Here is a 22,250-nt window from a genome sequence, read left to right as displayed (position 1 = left end):
CCTAATGCATGTCACTGGCTGGTCAGCACTACAAGTTATAACACCAAGATAAAAGTAACCTAAATGACTCATATGACTGCAAATGCCTTGTTTTTATCGACAGGATCCATCCAAGTGTTTCCAACTACTATAACATGTAAAAGAAATAGAATCATTAAGCTCAAATGTTCAATGATGCTCTCTGTACATCTTCTCTGTTTTCTAGTTTCACAGGGGAGTACAGCATCAAACACGGCTTCAACACTAATCCTGACATGGAAAAGGACTAGACTAGTAAAACCATTTGCTGTTAATCATTGTTTCAAAGCAATCCTGATGTGATTAACAGAAGCCCTGAAAGCATGACTGCTCATCATTCTTTCAGTGTACAGCTGACTCCAGTGGAAGACAATTTCATAATGTTTATTAGTAAGTGACTCGATAGTAGCTTTCTCAAGATAACAAGCTGGCTGAAGGGACTGATTAATAGGTGATGCATTCGCACTGGCTGAAGGGACACAGCATAAATGCTGATGAGGGGTGCTGCATTTGCATCAACTCTACACTTAATTACCTTCACCTAACAGGAAGACATCCCTGTCTCAAGTAGGCTTTCTGTTCTTGTGCAGGTGGATCAGACATTATCTGAAACACTGCTGTGAATCAGATGAATTTCTATTCAAATCTCCAAACAACCAGTCAAGCTCATGACTCCCTTAATCCTTAGAACAATTCTCTTAACAGTCCATCCTACTGACGAATCTAGGAAAACTTGTCTCCAGGAATTCATGCTTCCTTACGGCCGCTTTACATTGCCACCACGTAAAGCTCGGCCACCAGATATTCAGCATGCCAGCTTTGACTCAATAGATTTTGATTTGTAATATCAAAAATTCATCCAACTGGTTAATACGAAAAATTATTCACAAAAATGGAAGAGCAAAGATGGTTGTCAAAAGCCCTCAGCTTTGGTAAGAATGTTCAAGAACTTGGACTCTCCAAATGGGCATTAAGAAGAATTGATAAAAAAGAATAACAAAAGCCAATGAAATCTTAGAGAAATGGGAGTTTTCTCATCAAAGAGAAAACTATCATACATAACTGTCATTCAAATGCTCATTCCTATGACACAACTATCATACATAACTGTCATTCAATCCTAACAGTCCACCTCAATTACACCTTTCTATGTCAGACCTTCCTTTGTTTTGTACCATTTATTCCTCATTCCATAGTTCAACAACCACCCTCTTCAACTTTCCCTATTAACACCATTCACTATCTCACATTCTCCTCCAACTTCATTCGAGACTTTGAATGCTTTAGAATGCATCAAAGCAGCATGAACAACAACAATACTCCAGTGAAAGACTTCTTTGCATCCCCAGCTCTCTCCCTCTCTCTGGTAAGTATTATATCCTTTGCTTTTAGGGATAGAAATTTATGACAAACATGCATTTAGATTTTTTCCTATTAATTTGTGTCGTCGTTTCCCGAAATTACATTAGGCAGGTGTGTTCAGGAATAATGCAGCAGCAGTTGTGGATGTGGAAGAAGGGGATGAGGCGAGTAAAGGAGGCTGTCAAAGGGAGCAGGCAGAGATCAGTGGAGAGAACTCCGGGCCAGCAGGTCGGTCAGACGAAGACAGGGAGTCCAATGAATCACAGGAAGAGAATAGAGAGGTTGGAAACAACAGGAAGAGAAAGAAGTACCATAGGCACACAGCTGAACAGATCAGAGAAATGGAAGCGTGAGTTGGTTTGGTCATATTGTTTTTATTTCAGACATGCTACCAGCACTAATGCATTACTTAGATGCCCGAGTCATATTGAGATACCGCTTTTTATATGTTTAAAATGACATATTATGAATTTTAAAGATGTCATTCTGAATCATGTAAGATTGGCCATTTATTTTCCAGAAAGCAGTACCCAGAAAATGATCCAGTCAAACATCAGAAAAATATACCAGATAATCCAGATAGCAGGAACCATGCACAGTAAATAGAATGAACATCTAGGATAAACATGCTGGTCAAATTTGGATCAGGAATATAGACCAGAAAACAGAGCTAATAATGACTGTCATAAGTGAAGTCAAACAATCAATTTTGACATTGTAAATGGTCAAAGCAGGCTGTTCAAGGAATCACCCCATCCAGATGAGAAGCAGAGGCAGCAATTGAGCAACCAGCTAGGACTTTCTGCCAGGCAAGTCAAGTTCTGGTTCCAAAATCGACGAACCCAAATCAAGGTAGCCATTTGAAAAACTAGCCTGTCATGAAATTTATATGCTAATTTGATCAGTCATCGCAAGGAATCAGTCCAGAGTACAAATACTTTGAAGGATAGTAAATTTACATTACGTACCAGTTACATTTATTATATCAACTTATGATCATTGGACCATCATTTCACTGCTCTGATGCTTAATGGGTGTAAGCTCCCCTCAGGCAGTGCAGGAGCGGCATGAGAACTCGCTACGTAAGTCTGAGATAGAGAAACTGCAGGAGGAAAACCGGACCATGAGGGAGAAAATCAAAAAAGGATGCTGTCCTAACTGTGGTTATACAACCTTGAGCAATGGTACCACCATAACCACAGAGGAGCAACAACATCATATAGAAAATACCAGACTAAAAGCAGAGGTACGTCATGTGCCAATGGCTCATCATCAGAGTACCTAATTTGTTCTCAAGCTAAAGCTTACATTTGACTTCAGCTATAGAATTTTCCACATTTTGACCATCTATACGTTTTAACTTTTGCTGTTTCTACCGAAATAACTTTGATCTTCAACAGATAAAAAAATTACGTCGAATGCTAGGAAGCATCCCAGATGGAAACACTTCACCAAGTTCATCATGCTCAGCAGGAACTGATCAAAACAAGAGCTCATTAGATAGCTGCAGTGGGTTCTTGGGTCCTGAGAAATTTAGAATTTTAGAGATTGTCAATGTTGCCCTGGAAGAGATGACCAAGATGGCTACTGCCCAGGAGCCTTTGTGGGTTCGGAGTGTTGAGACTGGAAGGGAGATACTGAACTATGATGAGTATGTTAAGGAATTCTCACCTGATATGTCAAGGAATGGATGTGTCAGAAACATTGAGGCTTCTAGAGAGACTGGTATTGTCTTCTTTGACATGCCAAGGCTTGTACAAGCATTCATGGATGTGGTAAGGTTCATACATATACATAGAAACAAGTACATTTATGACAATCCAATTTTGTCATTAAGAACTATCATATTGAAATTTCTGAAACTTTCTTGTCTCCAAATTGTACTGACAGATTGCTGAACATCAAACATAAATTGATAATTATATACTTTGACCGTTCACTAGTCACTCTTTTAGCACTTTCTTATTGCCAACTACCTACTTATTGCACATGAAAATTGTCATACACTCAAACAAAAGCTAATGAAAGGATTATAACAAAATTATACTCTTAAATTTGCATTTGCATGGGTTAATATACTTAAAAGTGGCATCTATATCCTCTAACTCTGACAAAATTAACAATAAATCTATATAGTGTCATATGATACATATATGTATCATTCTAATTTCTGTTTGTTCCTTTATTGTTGTAGAACCAATGGAAGGAATTTTTCCCTTGCCTGATCTCCAAGGCTGTCATTGTTGATATCATTTCCAAGGGTCTCGGTGATAGCAAAGATGGCACCATACAACTGGTAAGCACCCTTAACCATCATAATTGAATCAGCAATATAGGTCTCCTCATCTCCACAATATTTTTATCATAAATTTGACTTGCCAAGACTAGCTTTGTTACAAGGACCATCATTACCCTACAGATGTACTGGAGTTCTTTCTGACTAGAGTTGCTGTGATGGTACAATCTACAGAAAACAGGCAATAATTCTCATAACAACTCATTAAATTTCTCAGATGTTTGCAGAAATTCGGATGCTTACTCCTTTGGTGCCGACACGAGAAATATACTTTGTGAGATATTGCAAAAAACTATGCCCCACTAGATGGGCAATTTTAGATATATCTATTGACAAACTTGAAGAAAACATAGATGCATCACTCATGAAGTGCAGGAAGCGGCCCTCAGGTTGCATAATAGAGGACCAAGACACTGGTCATTGCAAGGTAACTCAGTTATCTTATAGTTGTTTCCCTCTTCATTGTGGCAGTTTGACAACCTTCCTCTCAAAGAATGCCATACTCATTAACAGTAGACACTTTTAAGATTAAATTGCAAGGGCATTTGGTTATACCAATGGGATTATCACTTTAAAAAGGTACACAACTACATCATTCTAAGTCATTATATTTCATTCTTTGTGTCTAGGTGATATGGGTAGAACATATGGAATGCCAAAAGACTGTAGTTCCAACACTATATCACCCAATTGTTACCAGTGGTCTGGCTTTTGGGGCTCGACACTGGATGGCAACATTACGTCTGCAATGTGAAAGATCAGTTTTCTTCATGGCAACTAATGTTCCTACAAGAGACTGCAATGGTTGTAGCAATTCTATCACCCATTCTATGAACATGAACCTATTGCTTATCTCACATAGGATTTTCTTAGGGGTCTCGACACTGGCCGGAAGAAAGAGCATCCTGAAGCTTGGACAAAGAATGACTTCATGCTTTTGCCAGAACATTGGTGCATCAGGAGACCACAAATGGACCAAGGTGTCAACAAAAGGTGGTGATGAGATTCGATTCACGTCAAGGAAGAATATCAATGACCCCGGGGAGCCTCTGGGACTGATCATTTGTTCGGTTTTGTCGACATGGTTGCCTGTTCCTGCAACGTCTCTGTTTAATTTCTTGAGGGATGACTCAAGAAGAACTGAAGTAAGACATTTTTTATTACCCCTTTTTGTCATATTTTCCTATAGACTGAATGAAACTTCTTTTTGAGTTTTCAGTGGGACATCATGCTTACACCAAGCCCTACTCAAACAATGGTGAATTTAGTAAAGGGCCAAGATCGTGGAAACTCTGTTACTATCTATGTAAGTTTTAGTTTTATCATTTTGTTGATATGATTCACAATCACTGATTGAAAAAATAAATAAATAAATAAACACTTCAATCGCCCAGTTTCAGATAAAATATTAAATGCCCAAATACAAAAATATTAATACAATATTGATATTAACCCATGTCGTTACCTGTACAGAGCCAACAGACAACAACTTCATCAGAGAGGACCAACATTTGGGTTCTCCAAGATTGTAGCACCAACTCTTACGAGTCAATGGTGGTTTTTGCTCCTGTGGAGATTGATGGCACACAATCTGTGATGAACGGGTGTGACTCGAGTAGCTTGGCCATATTACCATCAGGATTTTCTATACTTCCAGACGGGCTAGAGACCAGGCCTCTTGTGATCACATCTAGGCCACAGGAGAGGACAATGGAAGGAGGATCTTTGCTCACGGTAGCATTCCAAATTCTTGCGGATGCGTCACCTGTGGCAAGGCCAACAACAGAATCGGTGGAGACCATAAACACACTTGTTTCGTGCACATTGCAAAATATAAAAAAAGCCTTGCAGTGTGAGGATGGGTAATTTGTGTGGGATAAGCAAATATGTGAAGATTGATGTAAATAGGTTTCAACCATTAGTAGGAGGAACCACATGTGCAACTCTTTGTTGTTAACAGAGGAAGAGCATAGGAATCGGTATGAATTAACAACACGAATAACTAATCTGCACTGGAAGAATTTAGATCAGATGATCCAGCTTCAAAATCGGCTCTGGTGCAGAAGGTATAAAGAAACGTAACATGTAGCAATGCTTGCCAATGTCAGTGAGTCATCTTTCTAGGTTCTGGAGGTGGATGGAAGTGTTGCATGATATCGAATAACAAATTCCTTGGTTTTCGGACTCATAATTGATGAGATGCACTTAGACCGCAAGACTTTGAAGCTTCATTGATAATAAGGATGGTACTAAAGCTGGTTTTCCTCCCTCCTCTCAATCCTCTGAATGAGAAAAGGAGGTGGCACAGGAAAACAACAGTTCCAAGAGAAGGAACTAGGCGGGTAGTTCTCTCACATAAAAGAAGATGGAAGAAAAATAAGACAGGAACCAGCTCCAACGCAATGCCTTGCCAAAATCATATACATGGGGAGTCTATCATCCACAAGATTCAATATTGGAAGAGATTGAGTGGACAACTGAATTCATAATAACATGTTTATTCATCTCACAACTAAATGCAGAATTGAATCAAGAACAATTAACTATCCATACAGAGATTTCTTTTTCTAGATATACCGCAAAACAAATATATGTGCCACGTAATTACTACTTAAGCTCACAGTTATTAACCGTCTTAGTATATACAGCATTCTTCAAGTTGTCCAAAGGAAAAAGGCAGTAAATCCTCCACAGGTAGCAAATATCAACTCAAGGACGAGGTAAAAAAGGAAAAAATCTAACCTTTCACCATTTAGAGGGAGGTATACCTGGCGTAGGGACCCTGAGAACGTGCGCCGCCCCACTTTATACTGCGGCATTAGCGTCGTCGACGAGATCGGCAAGCTCATCTACTCCGGCTCCATAATCGCCGGCCCAGGCTTGTCCGATTAGGGCTCGAGTGGGCATCAGGCTGGGCCAGTTCCTGGGTCCTTCCGCCACCGGTCGGGACCGGATCAAAGCCTATGACCAACAGCGCAGGCCCAACCGGAGCCGACTCGATCTGCTTTGAGAATACTAGATTTGTATCCGATCTGAACCCAGACCCGAAATTTTAAATTCGGATTTCGGATCCTAGATCGAAAGTCCGTTAATCCAAAGAAAATTCGAAACCACACGACCATCCTAAGCCTTCCGACATCCATCCAAGCGCGCCACGTCACCACTGGCTTTTGGATTGCATCAGAGAAGATTAAAGATTTCTTGTAAGAGACCCAAGAGAGAGACACCGCGAACAGGGACAGAAATCATCAAATAACACTCAAGGACAGGCAAGCATGAGGTAATAGCTCGCTGTCTCTAGGCATCTTAATTGCAAAAGGACATGCAACTAATACACCAACCAACTTTGGCAATGACAAAAGCTAAAAAATCTCTCACACAACGCAAGGGACAATTGCTAGTGGTTGATGGCTACCAAACCATGGTTGAAGTTGACAGGTACACCATCTTGTCAGCAACGTAAGCATAGGAATTAAAGCCATCTGCATATAATTGGGAGAAGGACATCGGTGTGGGTTTTTGTCATCGGTTGCAGTAGTTAGGGCACAAATGTTCATAAATGAATAGGTCCTTCCACTTGTAGATAAAAAAAGAAGACCTCTAGCAGTCTCAAGTACAAGAAATGTATCGACTGGGGCAATACATGGATATCTAAATTCCAGCTCCACACCACCAAACACCCATGGATTAGGTATTTCATTTACACAACAGGCTACAGAATTCATTCACCTTAAAGCTATCATTCCTTGGTGCTATGAAATAGAAACCAAGAAAAGATAACCAGCCCAGCAGCAGGAAAATAACAGCCAGACAACACTGCAAAAGAAAAAACCTGCACCATGCCTCTAGCCATTGATCTTAGCTCAGAATCATCATTTTACATTAGCATGATCCTGAGTAATCACACTTGTACAGCACCCAAAACAAAGCTCGGGTAACGATCCGCCAAACAGTCCAGAAGCTACACCTTCGTCAGCTTCCATGTTTTATCCTAAACTTTCTCACAGGCATGAAAACCTATTTTAAGGCTCTGTCTGCCTTCTGAGAATGGTTGGGAAGTGTTTTCTGTTTAAGTTCCAACTGGATGCAAGAAGCTGAGAACGGATCGTTGCCTCACATGTTCTGGAATCAGCTTAGTGACGAGCTCTGGTGATGCTCCAGCTAACTGCAACAACAAAGCAGTCGATTAATGTCAATTGCTGTTTAGTATTTTTTTATGCTGGTTTTTGGGGTTTGTTCGAATGCCTAAATGCTATAGCTGCAGATAACAACCAGAACCCCGAGCCTCCAGTCATTTTTACAATCCCAACCCTTGTCGATCTACAAAGTACAAATCACCATAAGCAGGGCCTTGCATGTCCTTGGACCAAAGAAATGGTTTGCACTCCTGTGCATGTCTACCGGAAGAAAACATGTGCATGCCATGTGCACCCCAGTATATAGAGATCGGTATTGCATCTGTGTGCTACAAATGATAAGTACATGATGTTGTGTGCACCATGCCAACAACCACCAATACATGCAGATGCAGCTTCAAAAATTTAGCATGCTTACTTCTTGCTTAAAGTTAAAAAGGGGAGGCAGAGGGCGACCGTTTGGCAATCGCACATTAGGTTCTCGTAGCTCATCGAAGAATGGATGGGCACATGCTTCCAGCTGCACAATGACCAAATTGACAAAGTGAGGGGGAAAGAGAAACCAACAAAATTCCACTTTGTTGATACATGTATCAATGTGATCGAGGATCATATAATTACAAATCCTAGGATACAAATACAACTATAATAAGCTTTAATTCTAATCTAGTAGAAAGTCGTTAGCTGCTTTATTGACTTGAAAATGACAAAAAAAAATACTTACTGCAGAGCAACGGAAACAAGGAGAGTATTGAAGAAGGCGTGATGTAAGATCAATAGCTTCTGGAGGCATTCGCTTGTGGAAAATCTGAAAATCACAATATGTTATAGTTACTAGCACTTCTATATTATGCATGAAGCTGGCAACAACCTATTTAAACAACTTAAGCTACAGAAAACTAGGAAAATATTAACAGTACTTGAATCTGAAAATCTGGCTGAGTGAACTACTAATTCAATAGCAGGTCTAAGGAGCCCACAAGCCCCAAATAAATTTTTGGATTTGTACTATATATAATATGACATTCAAGAAATGATGGACATCTTTATTGCACCTAATATATAGAGATTAACCAGAATAATTTATATACATCCTTAAAAATATACTCAAATTTGATAAAAAGAGAGGACACGGTGCTATTTTCCTCTATTGACACCCTCTCATCTATTTTCCTCTAGGATAATGTTCAACCCAACTCTTGGATCAACATTTAACTGAGTGAACAAGGGGATATAAAAGCTATCATCAGAAAGAAACTGCTGAAAACTGATGCCTAATAAGCAATAATGTCAAAAGAGGATGCCTAAACACTTTGTAAACCTGTGCCAAACATTCCCTAGAACTGAACCCAGAGTGAAAAAAACAAAAGATGTACAAGCACATATGGAAAAGTCCAAAGATTAAGAGATGAACATTTCGCTTAGAAATACAGGGAACTCCACACAGCTAAAGTTTCTTTTGTTATCCTACAGAAATTGCTACTTTCCACAGGAAGTTGATGCAAAATCTTTATCGTTAAGACCTAAAATAAACATATAGATTAAACTTTAAAGATAATAATACGCACAAACATGATCTAGATCGCTACATACAGTGGACCTTTGTCATTTCTAAAGTAAAATGATAGAACTGATCATAGCAGAGCACTCTGAAATTAGTCACCCGATATTGTCCTTTACAGCTCATTCAAGGCAAGTTTAATAATTGTGATCCACTAGCACCTTTGTTGATGTATATCGTTAACTCAAAGATATGGCTTACAAGAAAAGAAAAACTACATAACCATGAAAAAAATGCATGCAGTTGACCTTGTGCCATGGATGAGCTTTTATCTGAGGAAACCTGAACTCTGTATAGCTAGGATTCATGCACCGAATTTCTTCACGGGTTGGGGTTCCAAGAACCTGCATTAAAGCACTTCATCTAATATTGTACATTTTAAAGATCAAACAATATCAAGATCAGTTGAAAAACTAAGCAGACGACAAAGCCATACCTTGATAATCTGGACAAGCTGATCAACAGCACTTGCTCCAGGAAACAACGGCTATCAAAAAGATGTACAACTTGAAATGATTAAAATTTGGAAATACTCTTTAGAAATTTGTCACGGGATACTAAGTTTCATCAATGTTTACCTGGCCAAGTAGTAACTCAGCAAGAACACAACCTGCTGACCATATATCAATTGACGTTGTATATTCTGTTGCACCAAAAATAAGCTCTGGCGCACGGTAATAGCGAGAACAGATGTAAGATATGTTTGCTTCACCCTTCACCTGGTAGGAAAGATCAATTAATAGAAAACAAGGCCAACATTAGAACCCAAACCAAGAAGTGGGATGAAAGGGCAAATTCCTTTGCCGGTAAAGTAACATAAAGTCGAATATACATGCAGTGGAAAGCATAACAGTAAGAAAATTTTCAACTTGACGTGGTAGGAAAGTTCAATTAGTAGAAGACGAGAAATGTTATGACCCAAACCACGATGAGGACTGGAAGGGTACATCTCTTTGTTGGTTTGAATATACAAACAGTGGAAATCTAGGAAAAGTCTTCGTGGTTGCAAGGGTAGTTTGTGTGCATTGACCCATCATAGACCTAATATCGGTGGGAGCCTCATGCAAAGGCACCCTTATGTACTATATCATATTCACTGACCAGGCGAACTATGTGTAATTGATGATTAGGATTACATCATAAGACAACAATATATCATATTTTCTTCTATACTTTATGGATAAACATGGACAATAAAAATATCATATTTCAACATATCATGACCAATGATTTTAAAAGCGCTAGGCGTCAAAAGACGCCAAGGTGCAAAAACGCCCGAGGCGCTAGGTGCTCGTCCAGGCACTCACCCGAGCGAAACGAGGTACTAAACTATAAAAATATATAAATTAATTAATTAATATAATTATTTAAATAAAAATATGATATTAAATTTAAAAAAAATCTTACATAATCACAATATCACATTAACAAAAAATCTCAAAATTCAAAACAATAACAATAATTTCAAATAAATAAAAATTAGCAGTATTAAAATCAAAATAATATATTATTAAGTGTTGGTTAGTCCTTAATTAGTAACATTCTTTACAGCCAGCCGTTGAGTTAATATATCAAAAATTTTGAAAACAGTTAATTTGTTTGACCATGAAACTTGTACCAAGCACTAAATGCATATAAGCTAAACTATTGGCTATGCAGTAAGCCAGGAACATGTCAGCTCATATCATCAGTCATGACAGTGCATGTCTACTAAATTCTGTGGACATATTTTCCGTATGTTTTTTTTTTTCAATCTCAAAATGGCTACAAATGAGAAACCAAAATCAGATGGCAAAAAATTGAGATTCTTGTAACAAACAGTCAAAATATTTGCATATGAAAATCAAACAGCTGAATCAGATCTTAATGGAAACAAGATCACATTGATCTTTTTTGCAACTAATATGCAATGTCATTTTAACCAATTTCTTTAAGATGAAGCCATTCCTCTCAGTTAGATAAGACATTAATCACAGCGTAAAGTGGCAACATGTCAGGTAATGAGAGGAATGACTCACACGCAATTCAAGATCCCCCATCCCAATATTTGGTTGGTATACAATTTTGTTAAAGTTGTAAATTCATACCCATTTAATTTACACCATCATTACCCATTTTATACAACGAGAATGAGTGGCTTAGGTAGTTGAAGGAAAAAAAAACTGTTAACACCAAGGTTCGTAATTTTGTATCGTACTGATGTTTTAAGCATTGTTCGATACAGTACGATACGAGCATACCGAGCAGTATGCTAGGGTGTACCGCTCGATATGTGTGTGTGTGTGTGTATATATATATATATATATAAAGGAGGCGTACACTGCCTCGACGACGACACCTCCTTTTCTTCTCCTCGTTGCGTCAGACAAGGAGAATGTGGTCTTCTCCTCATCTACGACGTTCGACGAAGACGTTGAAGGTCGTAGATGTCTTTGGCCTTCGGTGAAGAAGAAGCCGAGCAACCGCCTCTCCGTTACCTCCTGGATTGGGATCATCGAGGGAGGGCGGCACCGGATCGGAAAGCGTCGAGGTTCTCCCGATTCTCCCTCTTCTTCTCTCTCTTCTCCCTCGATGCTTCTTCTTCCCTTGTCGCGGCCAAGTTGATACCATCCGGTAGCGGGCAATCCACGTATCGGTCTGCTAGCAGATCGATACGTACCGCTCGATACAATCAATATCATTCGAAATTAAATCCTTGGTTAACACTAACTACCTAAGTTTTGGGCATTTGTTTCCCTTGTATTCAATAGAATATCTTTGTTCAAGTACCTAGACTAGAAAAGACAAAATCCTATTAAGCACTATAGAAGAGAATTAAGCTCGACTTCTGGTACACCAAGTCAAAGAACCCATAAGGAACTCTTTTGTTACAGGCAGGTTGGTTTCAACTTTCAAGCACACAACTAGAATCTTACTCTTCTATTCCTGTTTATTATGGCCGTCAGTAGGCTAGTTGGTGGATTCGGAAGCAATTATCACCACTTGTCGTTATGTCCTGCTCATTTCTACAAACAAATATTCGCCAGAATAAAAATAAAATTGCTGCATTTTCATTGAAAGTATAACATATAACATACCAGAACTTTTGCACTTCCAAAATCACATAATTTGACTTGATGAGTAAGAGGGTCTACCTGCAGAATGTGCAACTACTATATAATTAAAACAATTTAATCAAACAAAATAACAGCTTCCTAATAATTTGGAAAATGAAAGCCTACCAAAATATTTTGTGGTTTCACATCTCTATGACAAACTCCTGGAACAGTATGGATATAAGCCAGCCCTCTAAATATCTGCAAAAATTGTCCAATTAAATACTATACTGAATATGTCCTTAAAGATTTCTAAATAAGAAATCTGGCAATAATACCTGATATGTATACAACTTCACATAGATAAGTGGCATCCTTTGATTCCCATTGCTGAAATGCCTTAGGACACCATACAGAGTCTCAGGCACATATTCCATGACCAGATTAAGGAAAAGCTCATCTCTGCTTGTAGTGGAGAAGAAACAATGCTTAAGAGGTATCACATTTGGATGATCCATTGAGCGCATCAATTGGAGCTCACGATTTTTGTATCTTTTGTCCTGTAAAACCTTCTTTATGGCAACCGCTTCTCCTGTTTCCAAGCATTTGGCCTGTCAAGGACAACCATGTTTGAATATAGAGCACAATATCACACCACAATTATAAAAATGCTTCAGTAGCAAACCTGAAAGACAATTCCAAACGATCCAGTCCCTACAACACGCTCTGCCATGTAGCTAATGGTCTGCATGTCGAATAGAAGGCAAAATAACATGTAAACTATAACATCAACTCAAGGTCTCACATGATTTCATTAGAGACAGTACATTTTCCTTCTAACCTTCTTAGGTTCACCATTCTTGCCCCCGATGGTGGTGGAGATGACATGACCAGTTACTTGTTCACTCTTGCCAACAACAGATGTTTGCTGTGGTAAGTCGTTGAAAAGTTGTTTAATGGAAATTGTTAAAACGTTTCAAGGCAAGGAAACATGAAATGGTTGCAGAAAGGAAGCAGTCCAAATTTATTTGGCAGAGGAACCAAATTCCAAAATGCAACAAGAGAAGACGAACACCAACCATTGTATTTAGCATTTCAAGCATCAACAGATCGGGTGGACCGACAAAAGAGTCTCAAACGGAGCATATGACACCGGAAAAATGAAGACTGCTCAGGAGAGAATAAATCATCATCATTCTCGTCAAGCAAACAATAGATAGACTGCATACCACGCAACCAGAAAGCCAAGCAGGTGAAAGAACAGAAGAAGATATCTCGTGCGAAAATAATAGAAACAGGAGAACCTATCACACCAGAAAGGGCCAACTTTAGAGATAAGATCAAACCACAAACCTTTTGAATAGACTAAATAAGCAACGAAAAGATTCTCCTGTATAGATTTGATACCAAATCGGAGATCAAGATAATACAAGACGTTCTAGACCCTAAGCGGACACGAAGGAGGAGATCCGAAGACAAAACCCAAGTTCAATTACACCAAAAAACTTAAAAGAGAACATTCACGCAAATCAAGACCGGTGGAATAAAGCAGATCTAAAAGAACAGAAATCGCAGTGTGCCAAGCATAGGTCCTGATGAGAAAAGGAAGAAACACTGGTTCTTAGGATGAGATCAAGCTTTTCCGACGGGAAAAAAACAAAGAACGAAAACAAGGAAACCGCTCCGCAACCAATAACGATCCCTCAAAGATGGGAATCATTCGCCGAGATTGCAAGGCAATCCAAAACGCTACCCAGATCGAAATAACGGAGAAGGTGATCTACGGGATGAGGTGAGATGGGGAAGGGGCGACCTTGTTGTCGGCCATCTCCGCCCGGGGAGGGACCGCGAGGGTAAGGTTCGCTGCCGCCGCGGCGTCGTGGCCCGGCGGGGGCGGGGGGTGGTGAGGTCCCAACGGCAGCGAAGTCATGTTGGGCGGCGCTCCAGGTAGGAACGGATGCCCCTCTCTCTTCTCTCTCTCTCTCTCTCTCTCGGGGGTAGTTGCTACTTGAGACGCTCCAACACGAAAATACATGTAGACAACGTACTTCCAAATCTTTTCTTACGTTATTAATAATTAATCATTATTACATTCGACACATTGTATTATTCGACTTAGTGACCATTATTTATATTTACCGTAATAGATTTAACATTATTATATTTAATTATGTCGTTATTATTATTATTTTACCTTGTGGAGTAGATATCAGCAAGCCGCATCACAACAACTGCGACGAGATGGGTCGGGTTACAAATACCGGAACCCGATCCAAAGTCTGAAGCAGAACTCTTATCGGATCCACCGATTGCTTGTTAGCGAACCCGATCCCGATCCCGATCCCGCCTGTTGGGAAATGGAGTAAGGATTAGCCCATTACATTTTAACTTGTATTCCAAATGACTTATAATTAAAACAATACATAACAGCGATAGAATCCACTCTAGACAAAGTTACTTCTGAAAACAATTAGAAACAAAGTATACATAAAATAATTGAATCTACAACAAAACAAATTGGTTTGCAAGGAATAATTCTGTACAAAATACGTAGGAAACAGGAAAAAAAAAAAGAAACATCTGTAGGTTAGGGAAGACAGTTTCCACCATCTTTAGAATGTTTAGTTGCAAGGTTAAGCACATTAGTAGAAGTGATTTGATAATACTTAGCGCTTGACACTGAGATGCAACTGTTAATGCATGAATAAACACCTTTTAATGGTCTCCAAAACCTTTAATCCCATCATGATCTTTTGCCTTTTTCTCTTGCTTCTCTTCTCTTTTTTGTCTGCAATTCAAAAGTGATCACCAGAAGATAGAATTCTTTAGCAATTCTAAAGGTCATTAACAATTTAGAAGAAAGACAGATATAAAAGGATAATTCTACAGAATCACTCGGAAGTAAGAACAATGATGAACTGAGCAGAACACGTAACAATGTCGCAACTAAACTACTACTTTAGCCTAATAAGGTCCCGATAGGCAAAGGAACATCCATAGTTCAGAAACTCCAGATTAATCAAAGAGGTATTACCCTACCACAATCTTCTCTATTTAACCCTCATAGAAACCCACCATGAACCAGAGATGACGGAATTAGGAAGAAAATGAAACCGGAAAAAACGCATAGATTAAGCAAACATTTAATAGATAATAGGTTTTTAAAAGCCATCCAAGACCACATAGCCTACCCTGTGAAATTTTTGTTTGTACCACGGGTTCAATGATTTATGTGTAGTAATGTGTAGTCATTCTTAGGTTGATCAATGTCACTAAAGAAAATGAAATATCAAATTAATTATATGTAATTTTCATTTGCCTTCAACAAACTGATCATGAAAAATAATACAGATTTAGACAAGCAGAGATAACCATGGCAACAATATAAATACTCTCTGATAATATTCTCATTCCAATAGGACGCAAACAAGTTGTGGAATCATATACATAAAATACCATTAAATAGTTACAAGATAATTGGTTAATATTCTAAAATTTTCCAATAAATAACATCTAATTAACAAGATATACACTGAATGATTTGCAGTAAATCTTTTACCACCAAACTCTGTTTTAGACTCTGAAAGGAGACTAAAAAAAGTAGCTTAGATATCCAACATGATTGCCTTTGAATCACACGTGATCTGCAAGTGTTCATCCATTGCAGTACATCCAACAAAAAGGAATCTATTGATGTACTTAACCATGCAGTAAATATCCAAGGGAATTGACTAGTGCATGTTTCACTGTACATATTGAATATCTTTATCAATATAATATAGAGTAACATCCATTGGCAGATATAGGTTGTTCAGAAAAATCATAAGGCTGCAGAAGTTCTAGCTGAGTGTTTGGCAATTATAAGGTGGACAGTTTCTGGTGGTGTTTTATCGTCTGCATTTCCTACAAAAAAATTAACGAGACAACACAATACAATCCTCTCTAAATCTGCATAAGTGCATAAAAAAGGCAAATTTTCAAAAAAAAAAATTCTAATCCCCTAGGAAAACATTATAATTGTTAGATTAATTTTGGAATAAAAATGTAAATCTATTCAGACAGAAAAATGAACTGTATGACCAATAATGAATGTCAAAAAGGATATTCCTTAAAAATATGTATCATCAAGCAACTAAACATATAAAGTAATGCATGAAGCCACAAACAAATAAAAGAAATCCTCAACACATGAAATGCAAATATTTTAAGATGTATCAGCGCAAAATCCTTTTCATTTCAATGTCATTTTTAGAGTTATTTTTTAAGTATTTAAAACAGTTATGCTATTCCCTATGGAGATCAAGATGATGGACTTCCTCGTAAACTAACTTTGCAATTTGAAAAGTGGAAAGTTCATATTTATATCCTAAATGGCATAAACTGCACATGGCAATCTTTCTCTCCAAATCTGAAGCCTTCTTGTTGGCCCAAGTGAACCTGAACAAATATGATCATCCTAATTGATGTTATACCAGCATATTCAAACAGAAGAAGAAAAGGTCAAATCTTCAAACATTTAAGATCAATCAAATCTCTCCATTCATACACTGAAAGATTTCATTAATCACCGAATAGTTATGCAGCCCTGCTAGGCAATAAAACTTAGAAACCAGAGGACTTGGTGACTAGTGAATATAAGAAAGCTAATTAGTTATAAAGCTTCTAAGAAGATGTGTCAACAAAAAATACTAGATGTAATCAACTTCTTAAGAACTGACAACGTCAGCTGAGATGTGCATGAAAAGCATATCAGATGTGTTGGCCATTTCAGCTCAATGTTACACATGATCTGCACGTCATACACAAATGAAAAATAATTGAAATTTTCTTAACATTTAATATCTTTCATCATGTTTCCCTGTCATTATAAAGCAATGCCCCTAAATAACCATATATTTACATTTCGGTGATCGATTAGATGTGAACAAATACTGGACTGAATAAATTGACACAACTTTCTGACTCAATCCCACACAAGCCTCATACACTTTGAAGTTTGAACAACACCATATCTCTTCCCTGAGCAATTCCTTCCCAATCTAGTGTAAGATATGCAACCAATGTTATTTAACATCCAACCTCTGATTCCTTAGTATAGATCAGCTCCTTTCTCTCCCATCATCTATTTCATCTTAAGCAGACCAATTTGATTTAATCATTTGAATAAGTTTTATTAGTTCAGGACAAAAACGTCTTAAGTTGCCAAACGGCAACATTGTCCAAAGATCCTAGTTGGTTATCAAAATTGCCCAAGGGGAAGACAAAAGAAATCAAATAAAAGAAAAAAATAAAAATTTAGGTTTACTTGAAGATTCTTAGGAAAAGGAAGAATATAAGGTTGAATTATTTGAAGATTATTTTCTACAAGAAAGTTCCATTATTATACAAAAACGAAAGTATATATTATGAAGAAGGCTGAATATTTACCAGCATTAATCAGAAAATTTATCTTTCCAGAAAAGGGAAAGGATAAATGATTAATTATCCTTAAAGTATGTTTCTTAATTGTATTTTTTTCCTCATGTTGTATTTTTCTTTTCTTCTACTTGAGGAGCATAAAAAAAGGGTTAAGGAGATTATAACTGGAAAGTCAATCAATCAATCAGTGTCTCAGGCTAAATTATACTGAAGATATATCAACAAGCAAAGATCGCAAGGGAGAATGATATAGGAATCATGAAGTACAAGGAACTGATTCTTGTGTAACAGTAGTATTTGATAAGGGCATATCATCATCGTAATTTTCAAGTTTTAAGTATCAAAAAGTTTTGACTGATATGGACTGTATCATGATGATGAAAAAAATAAATTATCAAATATATATTTGATTGAATTAAACATTGTATATCTTATGTAAAACAGAGCGACAACAAGAACAGTGACCTGTAAATTCACACATTCAGAACAAGGTGTAAATAATTAATTAAGTTTCTCGCACTTGTAACCTTCTAAATTAATATTGAAATTTTGCTCTTGAAAAGCTTACTTATTGCATATGTTTCCCTGTGCGCTGGAACCCAGAACACTGGACCCATTTATCACAGTAGTTGTTCAGCTGCCAAGGAACAGCTTAGCACCACAGGCATTGACCAATTTCAGAGCTCTTTTTGAACCACTGTGAAAGATAACTCATTGGCTAAGTTAAAGTGATGATTAGATCATAGCTGCAAAGACGCCAACAAAATAGACTTCTAAACATATTTATGATATGCTTAATTTGGCAAGGCAAACATGTAATAAGGCATGTTTTTCACAATCTTTCATAATATTCTTTAATTAAATAAATCTGTGAAGGATAATACGTTGGCAAAGTCAATTTAATTCCTCTAAAAACTCATTTTAGTCAAAAGTAAGGATCAGATCGTTGCTGCAGAAACACTGACAACATGGACTTCCAAACATATTTACATAAGGCTTAATTCGGTAAAGTGAACATGTAATGAGGTGATTCTTGATGATTTTGCACATTATTTTACTTCAAAAAAAAGTGTGTAATCAAATTACCATCGGCTACTTGAACCTCTCTGAGCATGAAACGACCGTTGCTTAAAATCTCTCCCTCCTGCAAAAACCAATGTTTTGCTGAATCAGAAAGCTAGAGTCTGAAATCCACTCAGATTCTATTGGGGAAAAAAAGAAGGATCGATTCCTCACACAACCAGAAAAAAGATCGTGACAAGAATAGGCAGAAACCATCATTTCGGCATCAGATAGAATGAATGGACAACTAAATTGAACGAGATATAACAAGACATAAGAATCGTAAACTAACGACGAACATCCTCATCCTCTGAAGGCCCACAGGCTCCGAAAGAGAAGAAGACGGATGCCGCAGAGGAGGAGAAGGGGAGATGACGGGGAAGGGTGAAGACTGCAACTGTGAGGGGAGCAGCGGCGGGGGCGTAGGGCTCCGGGCGATGGGGCTCCTTAGGTTTCGCAATCCATGCCATCACGGCGATCGAGTAGGGTCGAGACTTTAGCCTCAAATGCTGGGTTGGGCGGGGTATCCCCGTCACCTCCATCGGCATCGTCAGCGCCGGAATCCACCAAACCCACTGCCACGACCACCTTCCGCTCCTCTACCTCTTCCTCGTCGTTGTACACGGAGAGCATATCGATGCCTCCACTGCCCGACGCCATATTCGCCTTCCGGAGAAGGGTCGTGAGATTTCGATCTGACCCAAATCTCCGAGCGAGGGAAGAATACAAAGTCCCGTAACGGGTCGGGTGGAGTCGAGTCGAGTTGGGCCGAGATCCGTTTATCATACGTGTCGACGGGACACACCTTGATCCAGTCCAGTTATTTATCGGACTGATACAACCCGATCCGTTTAAATCGAATCCACATAGTTACTGCGTTCGTGAATTGGCAGTGAACGGTAATCAGACATCCAAAAATACCTTTTTCTATAATAAAATAAAGTGTTTATTAATAGAAATGTGTGATTCCATAATTGATATTAACTTATCCAAAAAAGTACATCAATATATATATATAATTTGGCAGAATTATATGGATATTTAATGCCATATGGAGAAGCTTTCGAAGATAAATAAAAGAAACACCCACATGAATTAATGCCTACAACTATTCGAACATGCATGAAGGCAAGCGTGATTAACACGCCGCATATATCGCAGGGCACGCAAAGCAGGACATGACGACTTCATGAAACCACTCGATCATTGATGCTTTACACGAGGCGACGATGGCGGTAGCCGTGGTGGAAGCACCGATGGCGGCGGCGGCGGTGGCGGCGGCGACTGATCCGCCATTTGCCATTCCCACACGATGTCCTTCAGCGAAGGTTTCAGGCCCTGGTCGTAGAATCGCTGGTACTCCAGCGTGTCGCCGGCCGACTTCTTCACCTCCACCACGTACAGCGCCGGCGTCACCTCGAAGATCTCTGCCTCCACCGCCAGCTGCCCCTTCCTCCCCTCGTGGCTGCCCTCCAGCTTCACTACCCCGTCCTTCTTCTCCACCCGGAACCTCTCCGTCCTCGCGATCTCCTCCAGCTTCGACACGATCGCCTCGGTGGGCTTCTGCGTCGCGAATCGGGCCTCCGCCCTCCGGCCCTTCTCCTCCTCGAATAACCCCGAGAGGTCGAACGAAGACGACCGCGAGATTATGTCGAACGCGTTCAAGCTAGCAGGCCTGATCGATGACGACGAGGACGTCGCTTGCTTCTTCTCCTCTTCCTCGTCGGCATCGCTGGCGAATGCCTCCCGCACGTCCCGCAGGCTTTCGTCTCGCTTCATTCGCAGCTGGTGATTCACTGCTCTGTATCCTTTGCGAAACCAGGGGCTGTCGATCAGCTTGCAGACGGTGATCCTGGTGGTGGGGTTGGGGTCGAGCAACCGGGCGAGCAGCTTCTTCACCTCCGACGGGAACCAGTAGGGGCACTTGAACTCTCCTCGGCTGGTCTTGCGGTACATCTCGATGATGTTGGAGTCGTGGAACGGGAGATAGCCGGCCAACAGCACGAAGAGGATGACGCCGCAGGACCAGATGTCGGCCTTGGACCCGTCGTAGCCCTTCTTGGTGATGACCTCCGGCGCGACGTAGGCGGGAGTGCCGCACGTGGTGTGGAGGAGCCCGTCCTGCCTCCTCGACGCGCCCAGCGCGCTCAGCCCGAAGTCGGACACCTTGAGATCGCCCTTCTCGTCCAGCAGGAGGTTCTCGGGCTTCAAGTCGCGGTGGTAGACACCGCGGCTGTGGCAGAAGTCGACGGCCGCGATCAGCTGCTGGAAGTACTTCCGGGCCACGTCTTCCTTGAGCCGGCCCTTGGCCACCTTGTTGAACAGCTCGCCGCCACGCACGTACTCCATGGCGAAGTAGATCTTGGTCCTGGTGGCCATCACCTCGTAGAGCTGGACGATGTTAGGGTGGTGGACCAGCCGCATGACCGAGATCTCGCGCTTGATCTGGTCGATCATGCCGACGCGGAGGATCTTCTCCTTGTCGATGATCTTGATGGCGACGGCGAGCCCGGTGGCGACGTTGCGCGCATGGTAGACCTTCGCGAACGTCCCCTGCCCCAGCAGGCGTCCGAGCTCGTACCGTTGCAAGAGGACGGTGCCCCTCTTCTCCATCACCGAAGAAGAAGAAGCCGAAGAAGAAGAAGAAGAAGAAGTCGACATTCAACAAGTGGAAGATGGACAGGGCGCAGCTGCATGCGAGGGAATTGTGGCGGCCGGAGAGGCCACAAACACCAAGGCCTTTTGGGGCAAGGATACGGGGACTACTTCCTCGGAAGAAGGGAGGGGTGGTGGTGGTGGTGGTGGATCCTTAACGAACGAGAGGTTGGAATTGATGGGGGACACATGAGATGGCTAAATACGGTGAGGGTGGAACGCTATTCTTGGGGAGTGCGATCTGTCACGTTGCATCAAACTCCCTACTGAATGAAATGAACTACATGAGTGGTTTAAGGAAGTAAGAAGGATAACGGAAGACGATGTTGGCCAAGTCAGAGATTACTGTTAAGACACTAAAATGCCTATCTTTATGTCTCTAATCGTTGACTTTTGTTACAACCAATCCGTTCGATAAGCATTTATATCCGACCCACTTAAATTGGATTTGCATAAATAATGGATGTAATTACACAAAGGCCAAGTCAAAAGTTACGACACTGAAATATCTTTTATAGTAACTTCTCCCAATCTTCTACTGTAATTTAATTGAGGTTTTTTTTTTAATAAGAAACATAAATCGAAAATAGAATGGATGAAATTTAATAATCATCAATTATTAAAAAATAATCAGTGACCTGTAACTCCATTTTTTCTTCTCTCTTTTTTTTCTATCAATAATATATATATATATATATGTATATAAT

The 22,250-nt window shown here is 39.8% G+C and overlaps 3 protein-coding genes and 1 long non-coding RNA gene across 8 annotated transcripts; 1 reads left to right on the top strand and 3 right to left on the bottom strand.

Annotated features, from left to right (window-relative positions):
• The first annotated feature begins 1,225 nt into the window (after window positions 1–1,225).
• LOC103996122 (homeobox-leucine zipper protein GLABRA 2-like) lies at window positions 1,226–5,814 on the top strand. 3 transcript variants are annotated; one of them, XM_009416959.3, is made up of 11 exons: window positions 1,226–1,384; window positions 1,488–1,729; window positions 2,115–2,232; window positions 2,432–2,626; window positions 2,781–3,155; window positions 3,575–3,676; window positions 3,894–4,103; window positions 4,306–4,480; window positions 4,550–4,821; window positions 4,896–4,982; window positions 5,150–5,811. In XM_009416959.3, the coding sequence occupies exons 1-11, from the start codon at window positions 1,307–1,309 to the stop codon at window positions 5,540–5,542; spliced, it is 2,247 nt and encodes a 748-aa protein (XP_009415234.3). In that variant the 5' UTR covers window positions 1,226–1,306; the 3' UTR covers window positions 5,543–5,811. The 3 variants fall into 3 exon arrangements, with proteins under 3 accessions (XP_009415234.3, XP_065019753.1, XP_065019752.1); XM_065163681.1 differs by having other exon boundaries at window positions 1,502–1,729; window positions 4,306–4,821; window positions 5,150–5,814; XM_065163680.1 differs by having other exon boundaries at window positions 4,306–4,821; window positions 5,150–5,812.
• Window positions 2,114–6,646, bottom strand: LOC135645365 (uncharacterized). Of its 3 annotated transcripts, none has more exons than XR_010498748.1 (3): window positions 6,445–6,646; window positions 2,349–2,482; window positions 2,114–2,253 (listed from the first exon to the last, which is right to left on the bottom strand). It is a non-coding gene; the product is annotated as an uncharacterized LOC135645365 (long non-coding RNA). The 3 variants fall into 3 exon arrangements; XR_010498749.1 differs by lacking the exon at window positions 6,445–6,646 and adding an exon at window positions 6,419–6,443; XR_010498750.1 differs by lacking the exon at window positions 6,445–6,646 and adding an exon at window positions 5,142–5,277.
• Window positions 6,647–7,232: 586 nt separating this feature from the next.
• Window positions 7,233–14,459, bottom strand: LOC103996486 (shaggy-related protein kinase eta). Its single transcript, XM_018830910.2, has 12 exons — window positions 14,222–14,459; window positions 13,250–13,336; window positions 13,094–13,153; window positions 12,747–13,019; window positions 12,595–12,669; window positions 12,451–12,507; window positions 9,952–10,092; window positions 9,810–9,860; window positions 9,622–9,717; window positions 8,537–8,620; window positions 8,231–8,332; window positions 7,233–7,841 (listed from the first exon to the last, which is right to left on the bottom strand). The coding sequence occupies exons 1-12, from the start codon at window positions 14,441–14,443 to the stop codon at window positions 7,746–7,748; spliced, it is 1,344 nt and encodes a 447-aa protein (XP_018686455.2). The 5' UTR covers window positions 14,444–14,459; the 3' UTR covers window positions 7,233–7,745.
• Window positions 14,460–19,919: 5,460 nt separating this feature from the next.
• Window positions 19,920–21,797, bottom strand: LOC135646103 (CBL-interacting protein kinase 5-like). Its single transcript, XM_065165256.1, has one exon. The coding sequence runs from the start codon at window positions 21,547–21,549 to the stop codon at window positions 20,092–20,094; it is 1,458 nt and encodes a 485-aa protein (XP_065021328.1). The 5' UTR covers window positions 21,550–21,797; the 3' UTR covers window positions 19,920–20,091.
• Between the last annotated feature and the right edge of the window lie 453 nt (window positions 21,798–22,250).

This window comes from Musa acuminata, chromosome BXJ3-8 (assembly GCF_036884655.1).
Source record: "Musa acuminata AAA Group cultivar baxijiao chromosome BXJ3-8, Cavendish_Baxijiao_AAA, whole genome shotgun sequence".
Taxonomy (NCBI): Eukaryota; Viridiplantae; Streptophyta; class Magnoliopsida; order Zingiberales; family Musaceae; genus Musa; species Musa acuminata.
Note: the sequence above shows the minus strand (reverse complement) of the source record. Positions and strands in the feature narration are given on the sequence as shown.